The sequence below is a fragment of the Acomys russatus genome, chromosome 21 (genome assembly GCF_903995435.1).
Source record: "Acomys russatus chromosome 21, mAcoRus1.1, whole genome shotgun sequence".
Taxonomy (NCBI): Eukaryota; Metazoa; Chordata; class Mammalia; order Rodentia; family Muridae; genus Acomys; species Acomys russatus.
The window spans coordinates 17,776,658-17,798,398 of NC_067157.1; the positions used below are offsets into that span (position 1 = coordinate 17,776,658).

General features: G+C 42.2%; 1 protein-coding gene across 1 annotated transcript in view; it reads left to right on the forward strand.

Annotated features, from left to right (window-relative positions):
• Slc35f1 (solute carrier family 35 member F1) overlaps positions 1–21,741 on the forward strand; it is a 404,539-nt gene that overhangs the window by 357,999 nt on the left and 24,799 nt on the right. The window contains exons 4-7 of the mRNA XM_051164601.1: positions 2,959–3,118; positions 10,048–10,204; positions 12,347–12,399; positions 20,580–20,734. Of these exons, the coding sequence (XP_051020558.1) occupies positions 2,959–3,118; positions 10,048–10,204; positions 12,347–12,399; positions 20,580–20,734 (525 nt within the window). The remainder of the gene's footprint in view (positions 1–2,958; positions 3,119–10,047; positions 10,205–12,346; positions 12,400–20,579; positions 20,735–21,741) is intronic.

Below are 21,741 nucleotides of genomic sequence, written 5' to 3' on the forward strand. Positions count from 1 at the left end.
TTGATTATTAGCTGATCAGATCATGGTCATGTCAATTGCTGGTCGACTTTTAGAAAGATAAGGTAGGACAGTTAGATAAGGTCTTCAAAAACCTCAGAGACGTGCAAAATATACCATTAAAATTTTTTTTTTATTATTTTAAAGATTCATTGACAATGAGGCAGGTTAACTCCTGGCAACACCCAGCCTACCTCAAAGAGGATGATGAGCATCAAAGAACCTCCTTATGGAGATGGCTTCAAATGTGGCAAACAAGCCACTGAGAAAAATGTCCTCATCTCTACCACAGACAAAATTCTGCATGAACAAGGGTTTTCGTAGCCAAACCAAGAGGCGACAGTGCTCATCAAGTGCTCTGGTGTCTCTGGTGCTGATGCGAGACAAAAAGGCTCACTTCAGCCCTTCGCAAAACCTAGAGGATGTTCTGGTGTGCCCTCAGCGGTCCAGGAATGGAAGCCTTAAGCTCCATGCAAAGATTCCTCCCAGCCAGATGCAATCCCAGCTGTATGGCAAACAGTGAAATGTTTCAACATCACCCAATCAGTTTTAATTTGCAAAATGAGATGGGGATTGTATTTATTGTGTGTAGTGGACGATTTTCACTGGCAAACTGAAATGCCAATACACAGCATCTGCGGCCAGTTGTAAAACCCAACATAGCGCACATAACCACATCAGATAGGTCATTAACTTACATTGTTAATTTAACCAGGCAGGGAGCAACTGTGAGCTGCTCAGTGTCATCCTCCCGCTTGTATAGAACCCCTTCTGGGGTGCTGTGTCCCCTGAGGCCAGCCCCCCAGTCCTCACATGACTTGGCATGACAGTCATATGATACTTCCTCACTGTAACTCTGCAACAACCCTGGAGATGACTGAGTACTCCAAGTGACTTTGTCATTTGGCAGGAGAGAAGTCTAGTACATGGAGGTGCACGTGGGTCTGTTCACATCACAAGCACCTTTGAGGAGAGCAGGGATTCCGAGTACTGTTTATGCTGCCAGTTGACTAGTCTGCCATGCAAACCCTTCCGAGACTTTACTGATCTCGGAGGCTGGATGTTGATGCTTCAGATCATTAGAAATCTGTGTGTTCTCGCTCAGTAACTATTATTGGGTACTTCTCATGAGCCCAGCAGCATTCTGCATCCTGGGAACAGGCAAGTGGATAAGTCTGACATTGTGCCAAAATTCTGTATTAATTAAGTAGGCTCACAATTGCCAATGTGAAGGAGAAAAATGTGCAAGGAAACTGTCAAATGGGACCTAGCTTTATCCTCAGATACAAGGGCTTTTCTCGAGGAGGGAACATATAAAAGTGTGCCTAAAGGGAAGGGGGCAAGAAATTCAAGAACTGGAGTGAAGATGGGGGCTCCAGGACTGAAGGCTCAGGGGCTAGAAAGGACCTATTCCCAGTTGTGGGATGCTAGATCAATTTTGATGGCACAAGTGGGAAAGGGTTGCATGAATATGGATGCTAGACATTTACAAGATGGAAGTGACAGATTGCGCTGATCAATAGAAGGTAGACAGTGGGAGTGGAAGAGATTAGAGAGCCCTGCCCTGTGCTGGCGCCTGCAGGGAGCGTCAAGTGCTTAGGATTCTAGCGAGGATTTCTACAAGCAATAAGGCAAATCACAAGCATTTCATTTGGAACATGGAGGTTGAAGTCCCAAGAGACAGTGGTTTGCCTAGCAGAGAGACCCAGTATTGGACAGTGACTTTCAGATTTATCAAAGTGACAAGGACAGATTCAGGTCCAGGGAGCTGAGGAAGCTAAAGCATTTGGGGGGCTTTTAGACACTCTTCAGGGACCTCATATTTTAAGATGCCTTGCTTTTTTCTTCTGTTTTTGTATGTCCTTTTGTTAAACTGATGTGGTGTTGTTGTTGAGGCAGAAACTCATACAGCTTAGGCTGGCCTCCAACTCAGTGTGTATCTAAGCATAAGCTTGGACTTCCTCTGGGTTCATAAGTCCACATGAACAAGACCTGTTTTATGTGGCTTTGGGACTTTGTGCGTCGTAGGAAAGCAATATGCCAGCTGAACTACATCTTCAACCCTTTCTTCTGCTTTTCAGACATGGTCTCCTTATGCAGCTTAGGTTGGCCTCCCTCAAACACATGATCTGCCTGCCTCAACTTTCCCTGTGCTTGGTTACACGTGTAGCCCACTGTGCTCAACTACTTACCTATGCAGGAACTCTGAGCTTTGCACTGATCACCAGGGAAGGCCGATGGGGCTGTTATCTTTCTAACAGGACATAGAGGCCTCCCAGTATGAGATTGCCCAATGCCACAGAGCAAGGGCTCCAATTCTCAGGCACAGGAGTCTCTCATATCACCATGTTTTCTCTCTACCTCACCAAGGGCAGTTGCACCAGCTCTCGGGGATTAATGCCAAGCCAAATCACACTATCTTTTTTTTACACTAACATGTATAGGGATAGGAAAAGTGAAACAACAATTATTAGATTAAATAATTTTCAGTAGTAGAAGGGATATAATTACCTGAGGGAAAGTGCACATTCTCTAAGTTCTATTGATTTACAAAATATCTGTCATCACCTTTCATTCCCATATCTGCTCCTGAAGTGGGGGAACCATGTAAAATGGCTCAAGGTATTTTCCCATGGCCCAGATGTTCCCAGGAACATTGTCAGGGCTCTGACGCAGATGAGTAGCGGAGCTGGCTGGACACAGAAGAGAGTGGGGAAATCTTCACCCCCATCCAGTCTTATCCATTTGTCATTGTCCTTTCCTTCAAGTCTCAGGGGATGTTAGTGATTAAATAAGAAACAAAGCTGTCTCGCATCTATGTCTGCAGGAGCTTTAGCTGCCTCGACTCGTGCTCTGCATAAAGGCTCTGTCAAGGGAAGGTCTTTCTGACAGAGCACAGCATTTTTTTCTGTGTCCTGGCATCCCTTAACCTCTCACTGTTGTTCTTGATGTTCCCAACAGCTCCTGGACTGTTTTGTGATCCCAGTGGTGATTTTGCTGTCTTGGTTCTTCCTGCTGATCCGGTACAAAGCTGTGCATTTTATCGGCATCGTGGTCTGCATCCTGGGGATGGGCTGCATGGTGGGAGCTGATGTGCTCGTGGGAAGGCATCAGGGAGCAGGTGAGTCTTGAGGCAGTCACCAGCTCACTCACCACTATGAGCGGTACCAAAGGGAGACCTGGAATATCTGTGGTTGGGTAGAAACAGGACTGCTAGGAACCTGGTCCTTCCTTTAGCAGAGCCCTGTACGTGTTCCCTTCCCTCCCCCCACCCTTTGCCCAAAATAGCAGCACATAGATGGTCCTTGTTATATATGTCCTGGGTGAATATAAGATGCCAATTTCAAAGACATTCACATAACTTTTAAAACTGAGGTCACCATCTATGAGGAGGAAAATTTTGAAGGTCACAGCAGTTGGCCTGGAACAAACAGCTAGTTAAAGGCAGTATGAACAAGTCAATCAGCAACTCAACCACAAAGCCTTTGCCACTCACCCTCACCCAACCCAAGTCAGTGAAAGACCAATGTTCGCAACTACTGGGTGAAGGTTGGTTTACAGGCCAGAGAATGGGTACTTTTGAGGACCAGAGTCGGATGTGCTATGTTCCAGAGGCTAGGTGCCATCTCATGCTTGCTCTTTGTATATTTGTTTGTTTGTTTTAATGGGAGGAGTTGTTCCATTGATCATAGCTTGGAGACAGGCCGAGCTCTGTAATGAGGTCAGCAAATTCCTGTGACTCTTCTCTGGGGAACCCTAATCCTGGTGACCTCTGGAAGAACCTGCTTAATGGATTTCCATTCTTGTGCTACAGAAAGAGTTTTAGAAGAGAAAAAATGGCATGCACACACATCAGCGGTGGAGTAGAAAGTAGTCACTTTCTAAAGGTCTTGGGATTGCCTTTTTTTTTTTCCTAAAATGTTAGATAATGAAGAGTCAGAATTGGGACATTTTGCTTTATGAGACAAGGCTGATGTCACTTACATTACATCATAGAAGTTTACAGCAAAACAAAATAAAACAAAACAAACAAACAAACAAAAAACCTTCTTCAGCCTTCTTTATAATTGACATGAGGGAACACACCAAGTTCTGGGAAAGCCAAGTGAACTATCCAGGGTCACAGAGATGAGACCAGAGGGCCTAGACCCCTGGGCTCCTGACCTTCTGAGCAGACTTTCTTCCTTCCACGTTGCTAACAGCAAAAGCCACAGTGCAGAATAAAAGGGAGCCATCCGCAGTCTCCTGGACATGCAGCCAGGACATTGTAAATACACACCCACCATCTCCCCAACTCCCCTTTGAGAAACACTTGTTTTGTGGCCTATTAATAGATAGTATATCAAAGATCTAACTGTGTACTTCATACACATAGGCAGTATTCTTTTTAGTCTCTTGAGGACTCATCGAATAGTGTTCTGTCTGATACAATGGCTATGCTTTCTGGGAACCGTATAAACACAGACAAAAAAGAAGTTTGTATACATATCTTTAGGTCAAAATATTGTTCGTTCCAGTCATCATCGTATTCCATAGTCAACCAAGACAGTCGTCATTCCGATAAGCCAGAGTGTTTTGGCCCTGAATAATAAGTTAACTATGGACTGATTTATTAGATTATTTACGTTAATCCTATAAAAATGTCTTTTGTCTCTAAAGAGTTAGGAAAACAGTACTAGCTAAGAAAAAGGTGCTCTCGCCCCCTTTCTCTTTCTCACCTCTCTCTTCCTCTCTCTCTTTGTCTCTCTCTCTCTCTGTCTGTCTGTCTGTCTGTCTCTCTCTCTCTCTCTCTCTCTCTCTCTCTCTCTGTCTCTCTCTCTGTCTGTCTGTCTGTCTGTCTCTCTCTCTCTCTCTCTTTCTGCCTCTCTCTCTCTCTCTGGGGTACCCCTTCCCCCTTTCCTTCTCTCCCCATGCTCATATAAACCTCATATAATATAATTTTTTTAAGAAGGAAAGAAAAAGTCAACAAATCCATTCGAGAGCCTTTTCTTAAGTGGCCACTTGTCATTGTAATTGAAATGAAAACATGGCTAAACCACACTGAAGTGGCTCAGCGCTGTCCCCATGGACCTGCTTGAGGTCCACAGTGTTGCCTTTTGTGACATGCAAAGCACCAGAGTAACAGAATTGTGTATCACTGTAGAGCTTGGTTGGTGCTACTAAAGTGGCGCTCAAGTGTGTGGATCCATGCCTCAAGGCCAACCCAAATATAAAATTCAAAAGCTCACTGATTACACATACTTTATCTCTATAAAAATATTAAATTGGCCAGGAATCTCAAGTATCATATAAGATTTTTTTTTAAACACACTGGCTTTGAAGTCAATATAATTTTAGAATTTGTATGCATTATTCCTAAAATTGTTCCACTCATTTCTGCCTTTACAATACAGTGGGGCTCAATTGTATTAATCAGCCACTATCACCAGACTTTTCTGAAATACTTTGGATACTCACATGAACTTTAATGAATCATGTGACTCAGATTAAATCCTTACAATCATACCAAGAGCTTTCCAATGGAAAAGAGAACATCTGACTTTATTTTTTATTGTATTGCTTAAATCCTGTTTCCTCTTAGCATGATTTTTGACAAGTCTGCCCACAGACACATTGATTTTAGCTCACTCCCAATGAGTTTGGCCTCATTATAGTTAGTTGCTCTAATTTGCTTTGTTGCCATGTTTCTTCCTTGGCTCAGCAGGAATTCCTCCTTGATTTAAGCCTGGGTAAAGGAAACTTCTAGGATTAAAAATAGGTCTAGGCCCAGAATGAAATATCAAAATGAATGTTGCCAATGAAACATCCCCATCATGTCTGCCTACTGCAGACAGGGATGGTACCCAAGCTCCTGACATTGGAGACCTCACGTTGACACCCACAAAGTGCCTATCATAGGTACAGCTGATCACCCACCATAAAACTTTCTGCACCACTAACCTCTTCAAATGTAGATTCTTTTGTCAAGTTGGCCAATAAACACAGTGAACCTAGTACTCTCTTTTTGCCACTTAGCTCCTGTCTGCCTCACAGGGATCTCTGGAACACCATCTGTGCTCTTGCTGATGTGAGCAGTAGAAGATATCTGATAGACCATGGGGATATTAGAAATGCTGCAGTGTTTAAACATGGTTCAGTAGAGCCTCAGAGATACTCCACTATAACCTCTACCATTCTAACTCGTGTGTATAAAGAGAAAGGATGAAAGTGATAAGATGAAGACAAAAATTAAGATTTATTATTTAATTATAAATGTATAAATATTTTCAAAGCTATCATTGACAAAATATTGCATTATATATTATTATAAAATGCATTATATTATAAAATGTATTGCCTCTCCTAAATAGCCCTTTTCTATTGTATTTATTGCATCTTTAGTTCATTTGTGATGATGCTAACAGTTTATTATTAGATATAACTTTATATTTATTTCATGGAAAAGAAAATACTTTTTAAAAATTCAGACAACTCAACACAATCAAATAAGAGTGACTTTTTTTATTAATTTATTCTTGTTATATCTCAATGGTTATCCCATCCCTTGTATCCTCCCATTCTTCCCTCTCTCCCATTTTCCCATTATTCCCCTCCCCTATGACTGTTCCTGAGGGGGATCACCTTCCCCTGTATATGCTCATAGGGTATCAAGTCTCTTCTTGGTAACCTGCTGTCCTTCCTCTGAGTGCCACCAGATCTCCCCCTCCAGGGGACATAGTCAAATGTGGGGCACCAGAGTACGTGAGAAAGTCATATCCCACTCTCCACTCAACTGTGGAGAATGTTCTGACCATTGGCTAGATCTGGGTAGGGGTTTAAAGTTTACCACCTGTATTGTCCTTGGCTGGTGCCTTAGTTTGAGCAGGACCCCTGGGCCCAAATCTGCCTATCATAATGTTCTACTTGTAGGTTTCTAGGACCCTCTGGATCCTTCTACTTTGCTGTGACTTTTTTTTTAACTCCATGCTACCAGGCACTTTCTGATATATCATTTCATTTACCCTAATACCTCTGGAAAAAATCTCATGTTTTATCCTCAAAAATCAAGGTAAATTGTGCCACCCAGATGTAAAAATACTCACAGTTTTTTCCTCCCTGACTCAATTCTTATTTTTCTATAATTGCATCTTGCCTGGGATATATGTAGGTATTTTTACAATAGTTAATTGGAGTAAATGACTGTCCTGGATTGCCCAGGGTGGAAGACTGAGCAGATGTGAGGTTTTTATAGTTAAAACTGAGTCCCATGACAAGATAGTTGGCCCACTATTTAAAGCACCAATGTATTTGAAGGAATGGGTACATTTTCATCAAGGGAGCTAGCAGTCTCCTAATACTCCCAAATAGTAAAACCTATATTGAACTAGTGGCAACTTGTGATTTTTAAATAGCCTTCAGTGTTCTCTTAGTACCAGGTATAACAAATGTTTATCTAAATAAGATGTTTCTGGGGATTAAACAAAAATCTAACATGGGAAACTAATTCTTTTTGGGGGCAGAACTAATTCTTTAGAAATAGTTATGAAAGGAATTACAAACCAGGAGAGACTCAGAATGAGAAAGGCCCAACCCATGGAGACAGTTATTCAAACAGAACGATTATCCCTTTTAAAACATCATTTGTGGACAGTACTGTGGCATATTATGCTAAACATTTTCTATGAACTATTTTGTTCTTACAATAATAACCTTTTAAGATAAAAAAAATAAAGAAGACCCTATAATTCATGACAGGTGTGACTTACCCAACTCTCCCTGAATTGGAAGCTATCACCTTTCAAAACATTGTCATACGATGGGTCAAGATGTTTTCAGCCAGGTAGTTCATTTAGACAGTCTTTGGGAATTAGAATGGTGTGGCACAGGACATCATGGTGAAAACTCTTCCCATCATGGAAGATAAGAGGAAGGGACTAGGCATCAGTATCTTCTTAAAGGCTACGCTCCAGAAGACTCAACTTCTGTCTGATATAGGCTCTGTCTCCAAACTGTAGCCCATGTTAAAAAGTAACTTAAAAACTGATGAATAGAATTACTAATATCCAACATTTTGTCAATGATAACTTTGAAAATATTTCTGAATCTGAAATTGTATACAGTTATATTATTATCAAAAATTGACACTGAAAGAATGAAGATTTGAAGTACTGCTAACTGCATTTCCTTTAGTAGGCCAATCTAAAGACTAGCCATCACTCCAAAAATGGGGCAGGGCTCTGCCGAGCACACATTGCCCTTCCAGAGGACCTGAGTTTGATTCCTGGTGCCCACATCTGGAATCTTACAATTGCCTATAACTCCAGCTGCTGGAGATGTGACATCCATGCATGCACATGGATAAGAATAAATTTTAAAAGATAAACAACTGCACAAGGCTACTCACCAAAAGCAGTGACAACTTTTTAGGACTTTAAAAAGATAGACTGATGCTCCTTTCGTCCCTATTGAAATATTTCATTATGACTTCATTTTCCTAAATCCATTCACGTAAGATTGATTTTATTAGCTAAGAGTTCTACTAAGAAGCCCTTCTTTGTTTCACTAATACAACAATTGATATTCATAGCAATGACTTCATGCCATTACAATATTCTTATATGTTTTGTGAATGAAAAGACTTAAAAGATGTGCTTTAGAATTTGGGGTACGGACCATGTCAAATTCAAAGATTTTCATACTCCCATAGCTAACACATAAAGACTAATCAGTTGTTGAAGATTTCTCAATCACAGCAACCTCCTTATCCCTGAGAGTGGTACCCAGGGATTTCCCCCAGGTCTGCTTTCTCATTAAGTTTCTGCTCATTTGACGAATAGTGATGGGCATCTCCCCATGGACTCCCGGAAGTCTCACAGCCCTCCCCAAATCACATCCTCGGTTTCATTCCCCTGAGAGTAAGTCTAAAAAGCTGTTGTCTTTCAGAGGCTCTTCCTCGCTCTCCCTCTAGTTCTGATCAGGGAGAAGTTGCCTGAAAAAGGGTGGTGCCATATAGCATAGAGATATTGTCTGAGGGGACCAAATGCAGAAGGCCATCCGGGGCCCTTTTTTGATTCATGTGCAGGAAGTTCCATGCACACCAAAGAGTAATGACTCTCTACTTCTACAGTTTTCAGGTTATTCAGATAATCTCAGGATTCAAAGATTTTGTAGGTGAGTCTGTTCTTTAAGAGTACTGTGGCCAGTGAACACCTTTCCCATCCTTCACGTCTCTCCCAAAGCTGTGTGACTGCCAAGCTCATAGCTGTCTGGTATCACATGCACAGAGCCAGAAGCCACTAGAATAGAGAGTCCACCAGTAAGGCTGTTCCTACTGCTAATTTTCATTCTCTCTTCTACCCACACTGCCTCAAGTGGGAACAGTTTGCCTAATTATACGATAAAGTATTTATTGAAAAACTGAACAGAAACCAAAACCAATTCAAACTGAGTTTGGAAAAAAAATGTGTTTTTAATTTGAAAAAGAGAAATTATTAGTATTCTGATGAATTATGTTTTTTTTTTTTTTTCCGATCTTAAGTTGTTGGGGAAGTTGAAATCTTACAAATCCTTTCAGTGCCCTGTGTGCCTCTTGCCTATGGTAAAAAATAATAATAATAAATAAATTTTAAAAAATGTAGTATTGACCACTGTTGTACCTTCTCTCTCTGTATAGAAAAGGGCAGAAATCAATTCTGTTGGGCTTATAACAGATTCACCAAACAGTTGGAAATGCCCTGAAAAAATAACAACAATACGTGCACATATTAGCATATATTTGCAGACACATTTCTAGACAGAGACATGGGCTTTGGAGTGAATTAAGCTGAAGAAAACTTCATTCTTACGGAAAAAAAAAAAAACTTCCAGATCCACAAAGAAAGGTAGCTTTTTATATCCCAGCACGTCTAGAAAGCATAACTTTAAAAAACTTTATGTGATTTCAATTGGAAATTGCTGGGCTTCTTACAGAAGTGTCAGAAGAAAAATAGAAAAAAGAAGCTCAGTTTTCTGGTGCAGGATTCTTATCAAGAAAATGTCCCTGAGGCTCCATCTGCTTTCTCTGTTTCCTAGGGGAAAATAAACTGGTAGGGGACCTCCTGGTCCTAGGAGGAGCCACGCTGTATGGGATCTCTAACGTCTGGGAAGAATCCATCATCCGAACTCTGAGCCGAGTGGAGTTCCTGGGAATGATTGGTCTCTTTGGTGCATTTTTCAGTGGAATTCAATTGTGAGTAAAAATAACAAGGAACATAAAAGCTATGAGAAGTGGGTTTTCATTTCACAGTTTTTGCCCTTGGAGTGTGAAAAGCAAAGCAGAAAAGCAATCACCAAACTCCTGCACAAAGATCTTATGCAATCTACAAACTATATCCTTATTAGTAAATTAAACCCAAACTAAATAAGTGTATTATAAATTATTGTAAAACATTTAATATATTTTGGAGATGATTGTTTAAAGAGATAATTAGAAGTGTACCCATTCTCCCCGTGAGTGGGCTATAATTTATAAAAAAGGTTCAAGCAGAGCACAAACGCCATGACTTCATGCATTTCAAACAGAGCGTGTTTTGTTTACTAGTGACAGCTATTAAGAAATTTTTACTTTATTTATTTTTTAATATATTTTATTAATTTATTCATATTACATCTCAATTGTTATCCCATCCCTTGTATCTTCCCATTTCTCCCTCCCTCCAGTTGGACTATTACTAGAGAGATGGCTCAGCAATTAAGAACACACGTTTGCTCTTCCAGAGGATCAGAGTTTGACACTCATCACCCATATAGAGGCTTACGACCATTCACAACTCCAATCTCAGGGGATCTGAGGCCCTCTTCTGGTCTCCTTGGCTACCAGGCATACGTGTGGTGCAGAGACATGCATGCAGGCAAAAACACCCATATACATAAGATAAAATGAAACCAATTTTAAGAATAAAATGTCCCTCTTATGGATGTTCTTTATTGCCTATGAGTTTTCCAGAATGAAGCATATTTCAAACTCAACTATCAGAACTTAGCTTTCTGTTTTCTTTAAGAAGTCAGGGATATAACACTGAGATTCAATAAGTGTCAAAAAGTAAAATACAACCAGACTTTCAACATCTCCAAAATTGGAGCAAAAGTCATTCCTTAATACATTATCTAGGCCCTCAGAATTTGCTATAGATGAAGCATAATTTCTACCAGTGAAGATCACATTTAATTCATATGAGAAGTGAAGTCTACTTTCACCAAATAACCAATTGGTAGTCCATGAAATTTCTTTCCACAAAATATACTCTTTGCAATTGCATGTATAGGTTTGTTACCAGAAATTATTTGAGGGAAATATTTTTGTATCACCTGAAGCATTTTGTATGTGGAACATTTCCAGCACATTCCTCAAAACCTAAGGGTCCTGAAATACTGATGTAAACTCTCAAGCAGGCAAGACATAGAAGTGGGAAAGGCAAGACATAGAAATGGGGTTTTGGGGGGTTCGTTATGAAAATATGATGGCATTGTAAAGCTTCCGGGTTTGATGATTCATCTTTGTAAGAAGAAAAATGATTATTTAGATCAACTATACATGGCTGACATTTTATAAATGGGTGGTTCATTTTATGCAGCAGCATCATCATCATTATTATTATTATTATTATTATTATTATTATTATTATTATTACAGAGTTCCAATGTATAGCGAGAGACCCACAGCACTTTTGCTTGGTCACATGCTGTCATTACTAATGGAGCTCTGTGGGATGCATTGCTGCCAAAATAAGAGCTTTGTGTGGTGAATGAGCTATGTTGAGGGTCCTCTGAACCCAAACCCTTGCTAGCAGGATGGTTAAAATGGTGCCAACCTCACCTCCCGCTGAACCTCCACAGAGGGGTCTCAGAGTTCAGACCTTGGACCAACAATGCTGCCATCACCCTAGAACTGCTCATCAGCAGTGTGCCCTCAAAGCTTTGCTGAATCTGAAGATGTAGGAAAGATGTCCAGGGACAGTGGTTTACCACTCTCCAAATACCTAGGAGACACATGTGACTCTATGGACGGTTCAGTGAGTAAATTGGTTAAACCTGTAAGCATGGAGTTTTCTAAACCTGGCCATTTGCTTCCCCAAAAGCATATGAACAAAAAGAAACTACACCCTGGAAGCCTGTTTGGTTGATGGCAGTGAGGTTTAGATTCTGCCAGACCCTCATGGCTGCTGGCCACACCTAGCAAGACTTTTTGAGGAGAGGCCACAGGCTGCTCCTGCAGGGGCCAATTTATTTTTGAAGTTCAGTTGGTTGCTTTGTTGGTTGTGTAATTATGGTAAACAACAGAAAAAGAAGCCAGTGTGTGTGATCATCTTGCTCATTTCCTTTGACCCTACAGAGCCATCATGGAACACAAGGAGCTGTTAAAGGTGCCCTGGGATTGGCAAATCGGTAAAAAGCTGCTCTTTTAAGATCTGGGTTGTTGTTGTTTTGTTTTGTTTTGTAAATCTGAGAAACGCATTTGGAAAGTTGTGTGCATAGGGATGGATGGGGAAGACAAGGAAGGGATTTAGAACGCCAGGGGACAAAAACAAAAAACAAAACAAAAAACAAAAAACAAAAAAAGATGAAGTTACCTGTCATGTTAGGAAGCCCTTGACACAATAAGACTGGATTTCCAGAATCATCTCATTTCCTGCTTGAGTTTCTGCCAGTTGGCACTGTCAAAGGTGTTTTATGGGAGACACAGAAGTGTGTTATTAGGTTAAAGATCAACCAGGAAGGAAAGGCCCAAGGCAGTTGTGGTGCCGAAATGAGAGCAATTTGCTGCAGCCAAGAAATACAGAATTGATGTGATCATTAAAAAAAGTAGCACTTCGGTAAAGGGGGAAAGCGAGCTTAACAAAAGGCATGAAAAGAAAGAACAGAACGGGCTTTCTGGGCTCCTCAGGACCTTCTCAGAAGGGAGCACTTAGGCTTAAGAAACCATTAACTGTTCTCTAACTGGCCTTGGAAATACTAGGGCGGGCCTTCGACTACTCGGCGGACATCTAGGGCATCTTAGATTTCTCCTGTTTCTATAGTCATTTTCTTCTAAAAATTCTTTAGGGTATGGATCTCAGCTCCTTTGGTGACACTCTTGTGACCGATCATTCTTCAAGACCTAGGAGGAAGAGCCCCTTAATTACTGAGAAAGTCTATCTTAAGGCAAAGGAGCCCAGCGTCTAGCCCAGCTTGAGTTAGTTCAAGTGGGGGCAGTGCTTGAAAATTATGTGCAGAATGAATGCATATCAGGGTTGAGGGGGGCGGGGCATGGGGAGGGGGCTAGGTGCTGCCCCTGCCATTTCTGATACAGGTAGCTTTGGGACAAGTGACAGCCTCGGTGTGTTCTATTTTCCACTGAGAAAGCGATCCCTGACACCATGGCATCCAAGCCCAGCCCGGATGCGTTCAGAACTGTTTCAACTCCCAGTATCATGCCCTCTGGTGGCTGAATGAGTGACCGACGTTTGTGTGCCGGATGGGCCATCTCAGTGGCTTCAAACCAGGGCTCCCTACCCCCTTTTGTTTGTTCCAGATTCCTCCATTTGTTTCTCAAGGATGGATAGGGAGTGCTAGAATGAAATGAAACTCAACAGAGAGGAGGGAGGGCAAAGAGGAGAGGAGGACCGCTGGGAAAGACACCAGCTGCATGGCCGGCCGGAAGCGTGTGCCTTTGTGACTCTTGAAGCAGGCACTCTTAACCGCGACTCGCGCCTCACGGCACTTCATGTACAGTGGTGTGGGGATAAATTAATTTGATATTGATGGTAATGGCAGTAATCAAAAGGAATTTGTCCTCTAATTACGTAGATGTCCTGTGCGTGTCCGCTGAGACTCCGTTATAATTCAGTGTAGTTAAATGTGCCGTCGCAAGGAGGTTATAGCCTGAGCTTTCATATTGCCCTTAAGATGTCAGTCCCCTGCAGCCAAAGATGATGAAGATCGTGTAAAAAGAACATATCACCAGGCCATCAAATTAATACCTGGTTGGAAATGAGGCTAAACTGGCCCAGGTATAAGATCTAATATTCATTTTTTTTTTTTTTTTCCCATTCGGAAGCACTTGTTTGTTCAGATTGGAGATTTTATACCGCAGCCACATTTGTCCCGGTAAACTCACTCTGACCAGCTACTGGGTCTGGTTGTCTAGCTCAGATACAGGTGTGTAGGCATGTGGCAGCTGGTAAATCAACGGCCATTCAATGAGGAGCAGAAGAAATGGGTCTCTGTTCTTACAGTCAAGTCACCAAAGGGAGGCTATGGTAACCATAGCAGAGGGCTGAGACTGTGTTGCACTGTCTTCTGAGGACCCGAGAAATGAAAGCTTATGGGCCAAAGAGTCAGAGAGACACAAGGGGAGGTCAACATCCTGTTCACATTCCCCACATACTTCAAGAGGTCCGCCAAGGCCCTAAGATCAGTTCCCAGTACAAAACACACACACACACACACACACACACACACACACACACACACACACGGGAGGATAGCATACAAGGCTGTCTTCATTTTGCCATGATCTGTCAATGAGTTCCCCCAACCCATCTCTGTCTACAACTCAGATTCTCCTCACAGAGTCTCTGAGGCAGCTCCCATGTCATCAATGCAGAGAGTACAACACACATACACACACACACACACACACACACACACACACACACACACACCACAGCAGTGGGGTAAGTAGGAAAAGAAGCATTTCATATCTTTCTGGATATGAAGATTATTTTTAATGGATTTTTTTATTCAGTGTGAACTGACTTCAAGATAAAGTTGCTAAAAGCAAGACGATATGGTTGTTGCTGTCTTTATTCCTTTGTTTTACCGTACTCAGCAGAAAGACTGCTGGTGATTATTTAATCAGCAAACTCAAGTAAAACACAGGACTTCATACAGCCAAACTGTCCTCCCCCAGCCAGGAATGTTAGGCTCACAGCCAAAAATCTAGTAAGCAATTTAAATATCCTCTTTATCTCATGTGCTATTGTGCCTTAGTGGGTATAAGAACAAACATAAGCTGATGAGAAAGTCGAATGTCGAGGAAAGGATGCTGGGGGAGGGTCAGGAAACACAGTTTGCTTACATGATACCTGATGACTGTTTCATTACCCTATCTGGCCATGGGATCATGGCCAGGGAAATCCCCATTGAGGAATGCTGGGGAGGTGGCTCAGTACACAAAGTGATGGCTAAAAAAATATGAAGACCTGAGGTCAGACCAGCAGAACTCAGGTAAAAAGCCAGACATGGTGGAAGGAGGGCATGTGGAGTCCCAGGATCCCAGGAGACTGAGAGACAGATAGAGCTAGACTTGGTGAGCTCTGAGTTTCCGTCTCAAAAATAAACTGGAGAGTGACTGAGAAGACACCGGATGTTGACCTTTGATCTACACACACACACACACACACACACACACACATACACACACACACACACACGCACATACACGCACACACACACCAGAATATATGAGGTTGAAACTTCTGCCTGGGTTTCTGGGGTCACTTGACTAGGCTTTCAGTTTCTTGTGATAGGACTAATTTGCACTGACTTAGCACATCCAGATAGTCCAAAGCTCTGGATAGGTCTGGCCTAATACATATATTCAGAGATGTTATTTTGTCTTGCTATTATTATTAATAAAAACATCTTGGCCTGGTGTATACAAGGGAAAGACAGAACACCAGTAAGACCTTAAAGGAAAAGAAGAGATAAAATACATGTATCACAGATACGCACTATATGTACATGTACACAAGATGAAATAGTCATTTGTCAAACAGGATGTCCCTTCTCTGTTTATCTTCAGAATGACTCAGTAATAGACATTGCTGGCGTGTACTCAGAATTCAGTGAGACTGCCCATGAAACCCAAGGGCAGGTTCTTTGGCCTGATTTTTACAGATCAGTGTCTTCCCCACTTCCTGCTCTGCACATACAAATGACCCTTCCTGGTCTGGGCAGACTTGGTCAATGAGAGACAGCCAACAGAAGATAAGAGGGAGAGGAGAAAAAAAAAAAAAAACCACACAGGTATTTTTCCTTATTCTGTGCTGTTTGTGGTCAGCTCTTTAGAAGTTTCTGAATCTTTGTGTCATCTACCTCTGCAATACTCCTCACATTCCTGACCTTAGGTAATATGGCTCCTGTCATTATTTCTCTACATCATGGGCTACAGCTTATAGTTTTTGCTAGTCTCTAGTTGCCTCCCAATCCCTGTTTCCCCTGTCAGTCATTCAGATATATTTGTAGCATGTATTCCATTAAATTTTCTCTGCTCAGCCTGGTATGGGCTGTGTTTCTTGACCAGCATGTCCAATAAGCTGTCTCTCACCTGTGTGGACACAGTAGCAACAGCAAAGGCATCACATTGCTTTTGAGACTAGCTAATACATATACCACCTGTGACACATAGAAAAGATCCCGTCAGGATTAGCCAGGAGGGTTATTTTCAGTTTCTCCACCTTAAATATCTCTAGTGCATGGGAACAAGAGTATCCAAAGTCTCAACTTAGTGAGAGCATACATTTCAAATGAGAAGCTCTATTAATGTGCTTAATACAACCATTATGTAGTTGCTAGCCAAAAAGAAAAATAAGAAAAAAAACATAGTTCATTTGTTTGATCATGCCTATTGACTGACAACTCTCAATGGACAGCAAATTGAGTCTTGGGGTGAATTGCTGATGTCCGCTAACAACCTAATGTCTACCTCAGAGCAGCAGGTGGGTGTGATGTGACAGTACGCCATCCCAGCCTAGTCCCTGTCTAGTCATGGGTCCATTTGACTGACCCACAAAGAGGGTGCCCATGCACACAAGCACTGGCTGGCTTAGTACAGGCAAACAACTATGAAGAATACACAAACAGTGCTTCACCCTGCCACCTGCATTGAACTTCAGCAACTTTATGAAATACACGTCAGATCCTTATGCTGGAACCATCTTGATTCGGTCTGATTATTACAATGATGGTCTGTAGGCTCCAACTTTTCCAAACCTACTTTATTTGGGTTTTTTTTTTTTTTTAATGCTTATACCTCCCTTCCAACCCACCTACCCTAGATAGGAGAGAAAGGAGATTTATGGGAACAGGAGAAGTAGACTTTGTTGAATTCAGTTCCTGGGAGTGATTCCCCTGGTGTAGTCGGCAGGATTTCAGCAGACCAGCAATTCCACGAAAGTTGTTGCTGGAACATAGAACAGCAGCCAGAGCCTGGAGCCTCGAAGCCTTCGCTGGAATGGTTCCCTCTTGGAGCGTCTTGAAGTACAGCAATAAATAGCCAAGCAATACCAAGACCCAAAAAAACCTCACCACCTGTTTTGGATATATATGTGTGTGTGTGTGTGTGTGTGTGTGTGTGTGTGTGTGTGTAGATGTATGTATGTATATGTATGTGTATACACACACACACACACACACATATATATATATCCAGTCCACACACAAGGTGATCTGACCTCTAAGACCTCCAAGTGGATAAACATCACCTGCTCTCTCACAAGTCTCTTCCTCATCCCACACTTGGGGTCAAAACAAAAACAGGTTTACATCCATTACATATCCCACACTTGGGATCAAAACAAAAAAACATGTTTATATCCACTACAATGGTCTGCAATCTAGCTGAGTTCCTACTCTGCTGAGGTCAGCAAATGTAGTTCGAAAGCTGTACCCCTTCTCTGAGTCTGCTCACAATGCATCCAGAACTCTATTAGACAGAACTACATGAAATTATGAATGATTGCCTAAAACAGCATGTTCCAACGGTGTTTCACAGCCTCCGAAAACTCCATCCTCCTATTGCTCTGTCCATCTCAGTACATGGTACCACAACACACCCATTGGCTGCAGTAAGAGAGCCACTCACCTCCTTGATGCCCTCTTTTCCCCAACTGCTTATTTCCAAGCCATCAATAGGTTGGCTCAGCATTCACAGACCCAGCCACTTCCCTGTTTCTCCCCAAGTGAGCCACTGGCCTTTCTTGCCTAGACAGAGATGTTCTTCATCTCACAACTCTCTTCCCATGCTTTCCTCATTCTGTTCCTTCTCCAAAGAGGAGCCAAAAGTCGTACTCCTAAAATGCAGATCAGATCCTATTAGGTCACTGGTGCAAACTGCTCTGGGCATTCCCATTGCAATTATGGATTTCCTTCTAAGACCTACAGGGCTGTGCACGGTCTGCAGCCTTCCTAAATTCTCCATCTCATTCTTACAATTCATTCCTTCTGGGCTCTGGAAGCCCCTAGAATAAACCCTAGCTTTCTCCTCTTTAAGAATCTGAGAAGTGGTGGCACACGCCTTTAATCCCAGCACTTGAGAGGCAGGTAGATTTCTATGAGTTTGAGGCCAGCCTGGTCTACAAAGTGAGTACTAGGTCAGCCAGGCCTTCCCTACTCTCCTGCTTGTCCTTAGCATTCAAAGTTAGTGCCACTTTGGCAAAGCAGCCTTCAGTGAGCATCCTTACTAAAGCAAGCCCTGCCATCTCCTCCAGGAAACAGTCTATTCCTTCACCATGGACAGCTCTAAGCTTTTTGTCTATCCCCCAAAGAAGAGCACCTATGGCACACTAGACACTCAATGAAGAGCAAGTTGAAAAAGAGAGTGAGCACAAATCATCAGAGCCCACAAGTCAGCATCCATGTATGTTTTACCAGACAATAAGATGGAAGGTTAGGATTCTAGAACTTGCTAGCACCGTCATCAATGATGCCACAGGCAGGGCTGTATTCTACCCTGATTTGATTATCCTCAGTGGACTACTGTAAGGGTAGATCTTCTTCCCAGTCTTTTAATGGCAGATTTCTTAAGAAATGCTGAATTAATTCTCAGGTCTTTTATGTATTAGTCATAGGTTATCTAGTATTTGTTATATTTTTTTTTGTAAGCTGGTTAAAAGGAAAATCAATTATTAGTGGCATTAAACCCAAGTGTAAAGAACTTGACTATGTTTAAGGAATCAAAACTTCTTATGGAGAGCCACATGCCACCCACTCGTATCTTAGCAGAACATATACACACACTGAGGTCTCCTAGCTTACTGAACTCAGAAAGAAGGGGCATTGTCTCCCTCTGTGTGGACGGCATGTCCACCACACCAGAGGGGGCTGTTGCACTGTTTGCTTAATGTTCACTGTGATTTTTATATGGAGCCGATGTAGCTTTTTAAAAACTTGGCATGAGAAACACAGAATAAGCTCTGTGCCCTTTAGTCTCCTTCGTAGGAGTAAAACAAACTGGTTTCTGAAGGAATCACTGCTCTTCTTAATCAGTCCCCCTGAATTCACAGTAATCAAAGGAAATGAGGTGCCACATCCTACACCCAAGTTCCCCTGAATACTCAGGGTTCAAAGGAAGCAAGGTGCCCACATCCTACTCCAGACACGTTTAATCCAAGGCTACTTAAAATGCCCAGAAAAGCAGTGAATTGTGCCATTTCTTGTACCTTGAAGACAAAAATGAGCATTATATTTGTTCATGTGTGTCACTTCAAAACCTGACAGATGATAGAGTCTGTAATCGCTTATAAAACCCTGCTAGGGCTGGAGAGATGGCTCAGAGGTTAAGGGCACTGGATGTTCTTCCAAAGGTCCTGAGTTCAATTCCAAGCAACCACATGGTGGCTCACAACCATCTATAATGAGATCTGGTGCCCTCTTCTGGTGGGAAGGCACACATGCAGGCAAAACATTCTATACATAATAAATAAACACATCTTAAAAAAAAAAAAAAAATTCACCAAAAAAAAAAAAAAAAAAACCCTGCTATAAACCACCCCAAACTATGTGGTCATAAAATTAGTATTAACATTAACATTACTGTAGTAGTGTTAGTATTACTGTCCCTAGAGTCCACAGTAGCCTAAGAAAGATGACAGAAGGACAACATTCAATATTTTTTTAGGGTAGAGATGAGCAGTATTCAGTAACGTTAAAGAAATTAATAGACCTCGTATATTCAAAGCAAGCACTCTGTCTGCCCAAAGATGTAGTTAAGGTTTCAGCTTGGTAATCCAAGTCCGAGTCCTCCATTTTCAACACCTGTAGCGTTTGCCATTTAGAACAGTACATGGTACATTTTATTTCTGTTTTACAAGTAAAATCTAAGAGGATAAAAATGTTTTTAAATACATGGCCAGGCCGTGAGAGATGGCTCAGCGGCTACAGGAGCATTGCTGTTCTTGTTCTCCGCATGCAGACTGGGAGGATCAACTCCAGCTCCAAGGGTCTGATGCTTTTTTCTAGCGCGCGCACACAGACGCACACAGACGCACACACACACACACACACACACACACACACACACACACACACACACAAAGAGAGCCACCAAGGCGCATCCTTTCTAGGACCAGCAGGATGTCACCTACGTGGGAAGAAGCACAACGTGCATTTTCCAAGCACAGATTTTAAAGTTCCCGTGTTAGGTTTTATCTGTGTACCAGCCAGTATTAAACACCACTTAATGCAGTGAAAGAAAAGACTGTCTTCAATGACCCAGGATGATGTGCCCTTCTCTTTATCCTCCAAGCCCAGCTGCTGAAGGTGCCCTGCAGAGGTCCTGATGCTGTCTTCTCTTTGCTCCTCAGGGCTACTCTATGTTGGCTTTAGCGCCTGCATGTTTGGTCTCTACAGCTTTATGCCAGTCGTCATAAAGAAAACAAGCGCCACCTCGGTCAACCTTTCTCTGCTCACAGCGGACCTCTATAGCCTGTTCTGCGGACTGTTTCTCTTCCACTACAAGGTAAGTCGAGTCAGTGTTTCCTTGTGACAATGGCAGGAATATCAAGTACTGGTAGGGGTGTTACAGGATTTGGTATGGGGGGAGTCCTGATTTTATGTGGAGATCCCACAGTTTGGGTATTCATATTTCAACTCAAAAGAAAGGCCACATTTTGTCCTGAGAGACAATTGACTGGGGATAGCTGACAACAGCAGGTGAGCCACAAGCACTCGATAAGCTCCTTAATACCCAGGGACAGTTCAACCGAGAAACTGTGCATTCCGACTCAAGATTAGAAAGTTGCATTCAATTCCCACGCTGCAGCCACAAAACATGTTTACCCAAAGCCTTTGGTAGATTGTGTTCTCTTTGGAGGAGTGACACGGTCCTAGCAGTTCTGATTTGCAAGTGTCCTACACCAAACATGAGTGGAAAAGGCCCTTGTGTTTCCTCAGGGAGGTTTCTTAACTAAAACACTAGGGTTTGGCAGAAGAAAGAAAAGACGTGTGCCAAGCATTTGCAGTCAGTGTGTCAGGCCCAGAAAAGAGAAGAAATGATCCCTCCAAAGATGGCAGTCTCTTCAAAAGCGGGACTGCACCGGTTCCTTTTGTGCTGTCATAAAGCACCCTGATTAAAAAAAACAAAACAAACAAACAAACAAACAAAAACAACCTTTTGGAGGGTAAAAAGGTTTATTTTACCTCACAATTCAAAGGGAATCCAATCTCCTCATGTGAAGGCAGGGCTACATATCCTCCTCAAAGAGCGCCATCCAGAGGCCAAATCCTCAAGTGCATACGCCTATGGTGGCTATGTCTCATTCAAAACACAACAAAGACCCTAAACACATTTTCGCAGACGCAGGCATGACTAATCGAGTGTGTGGCGTGCCAAGGTCCACTGGGTGTTTGAGCACAATAGCAAATAGAACTCCTTCAACCACAGCTGGTGCTGCAGAATGAACCCAGGCTTTCACGCGTGCAAGGCAAGCAAACGCTGCACCAGTGCAGCCGTATCCACACTCCCTC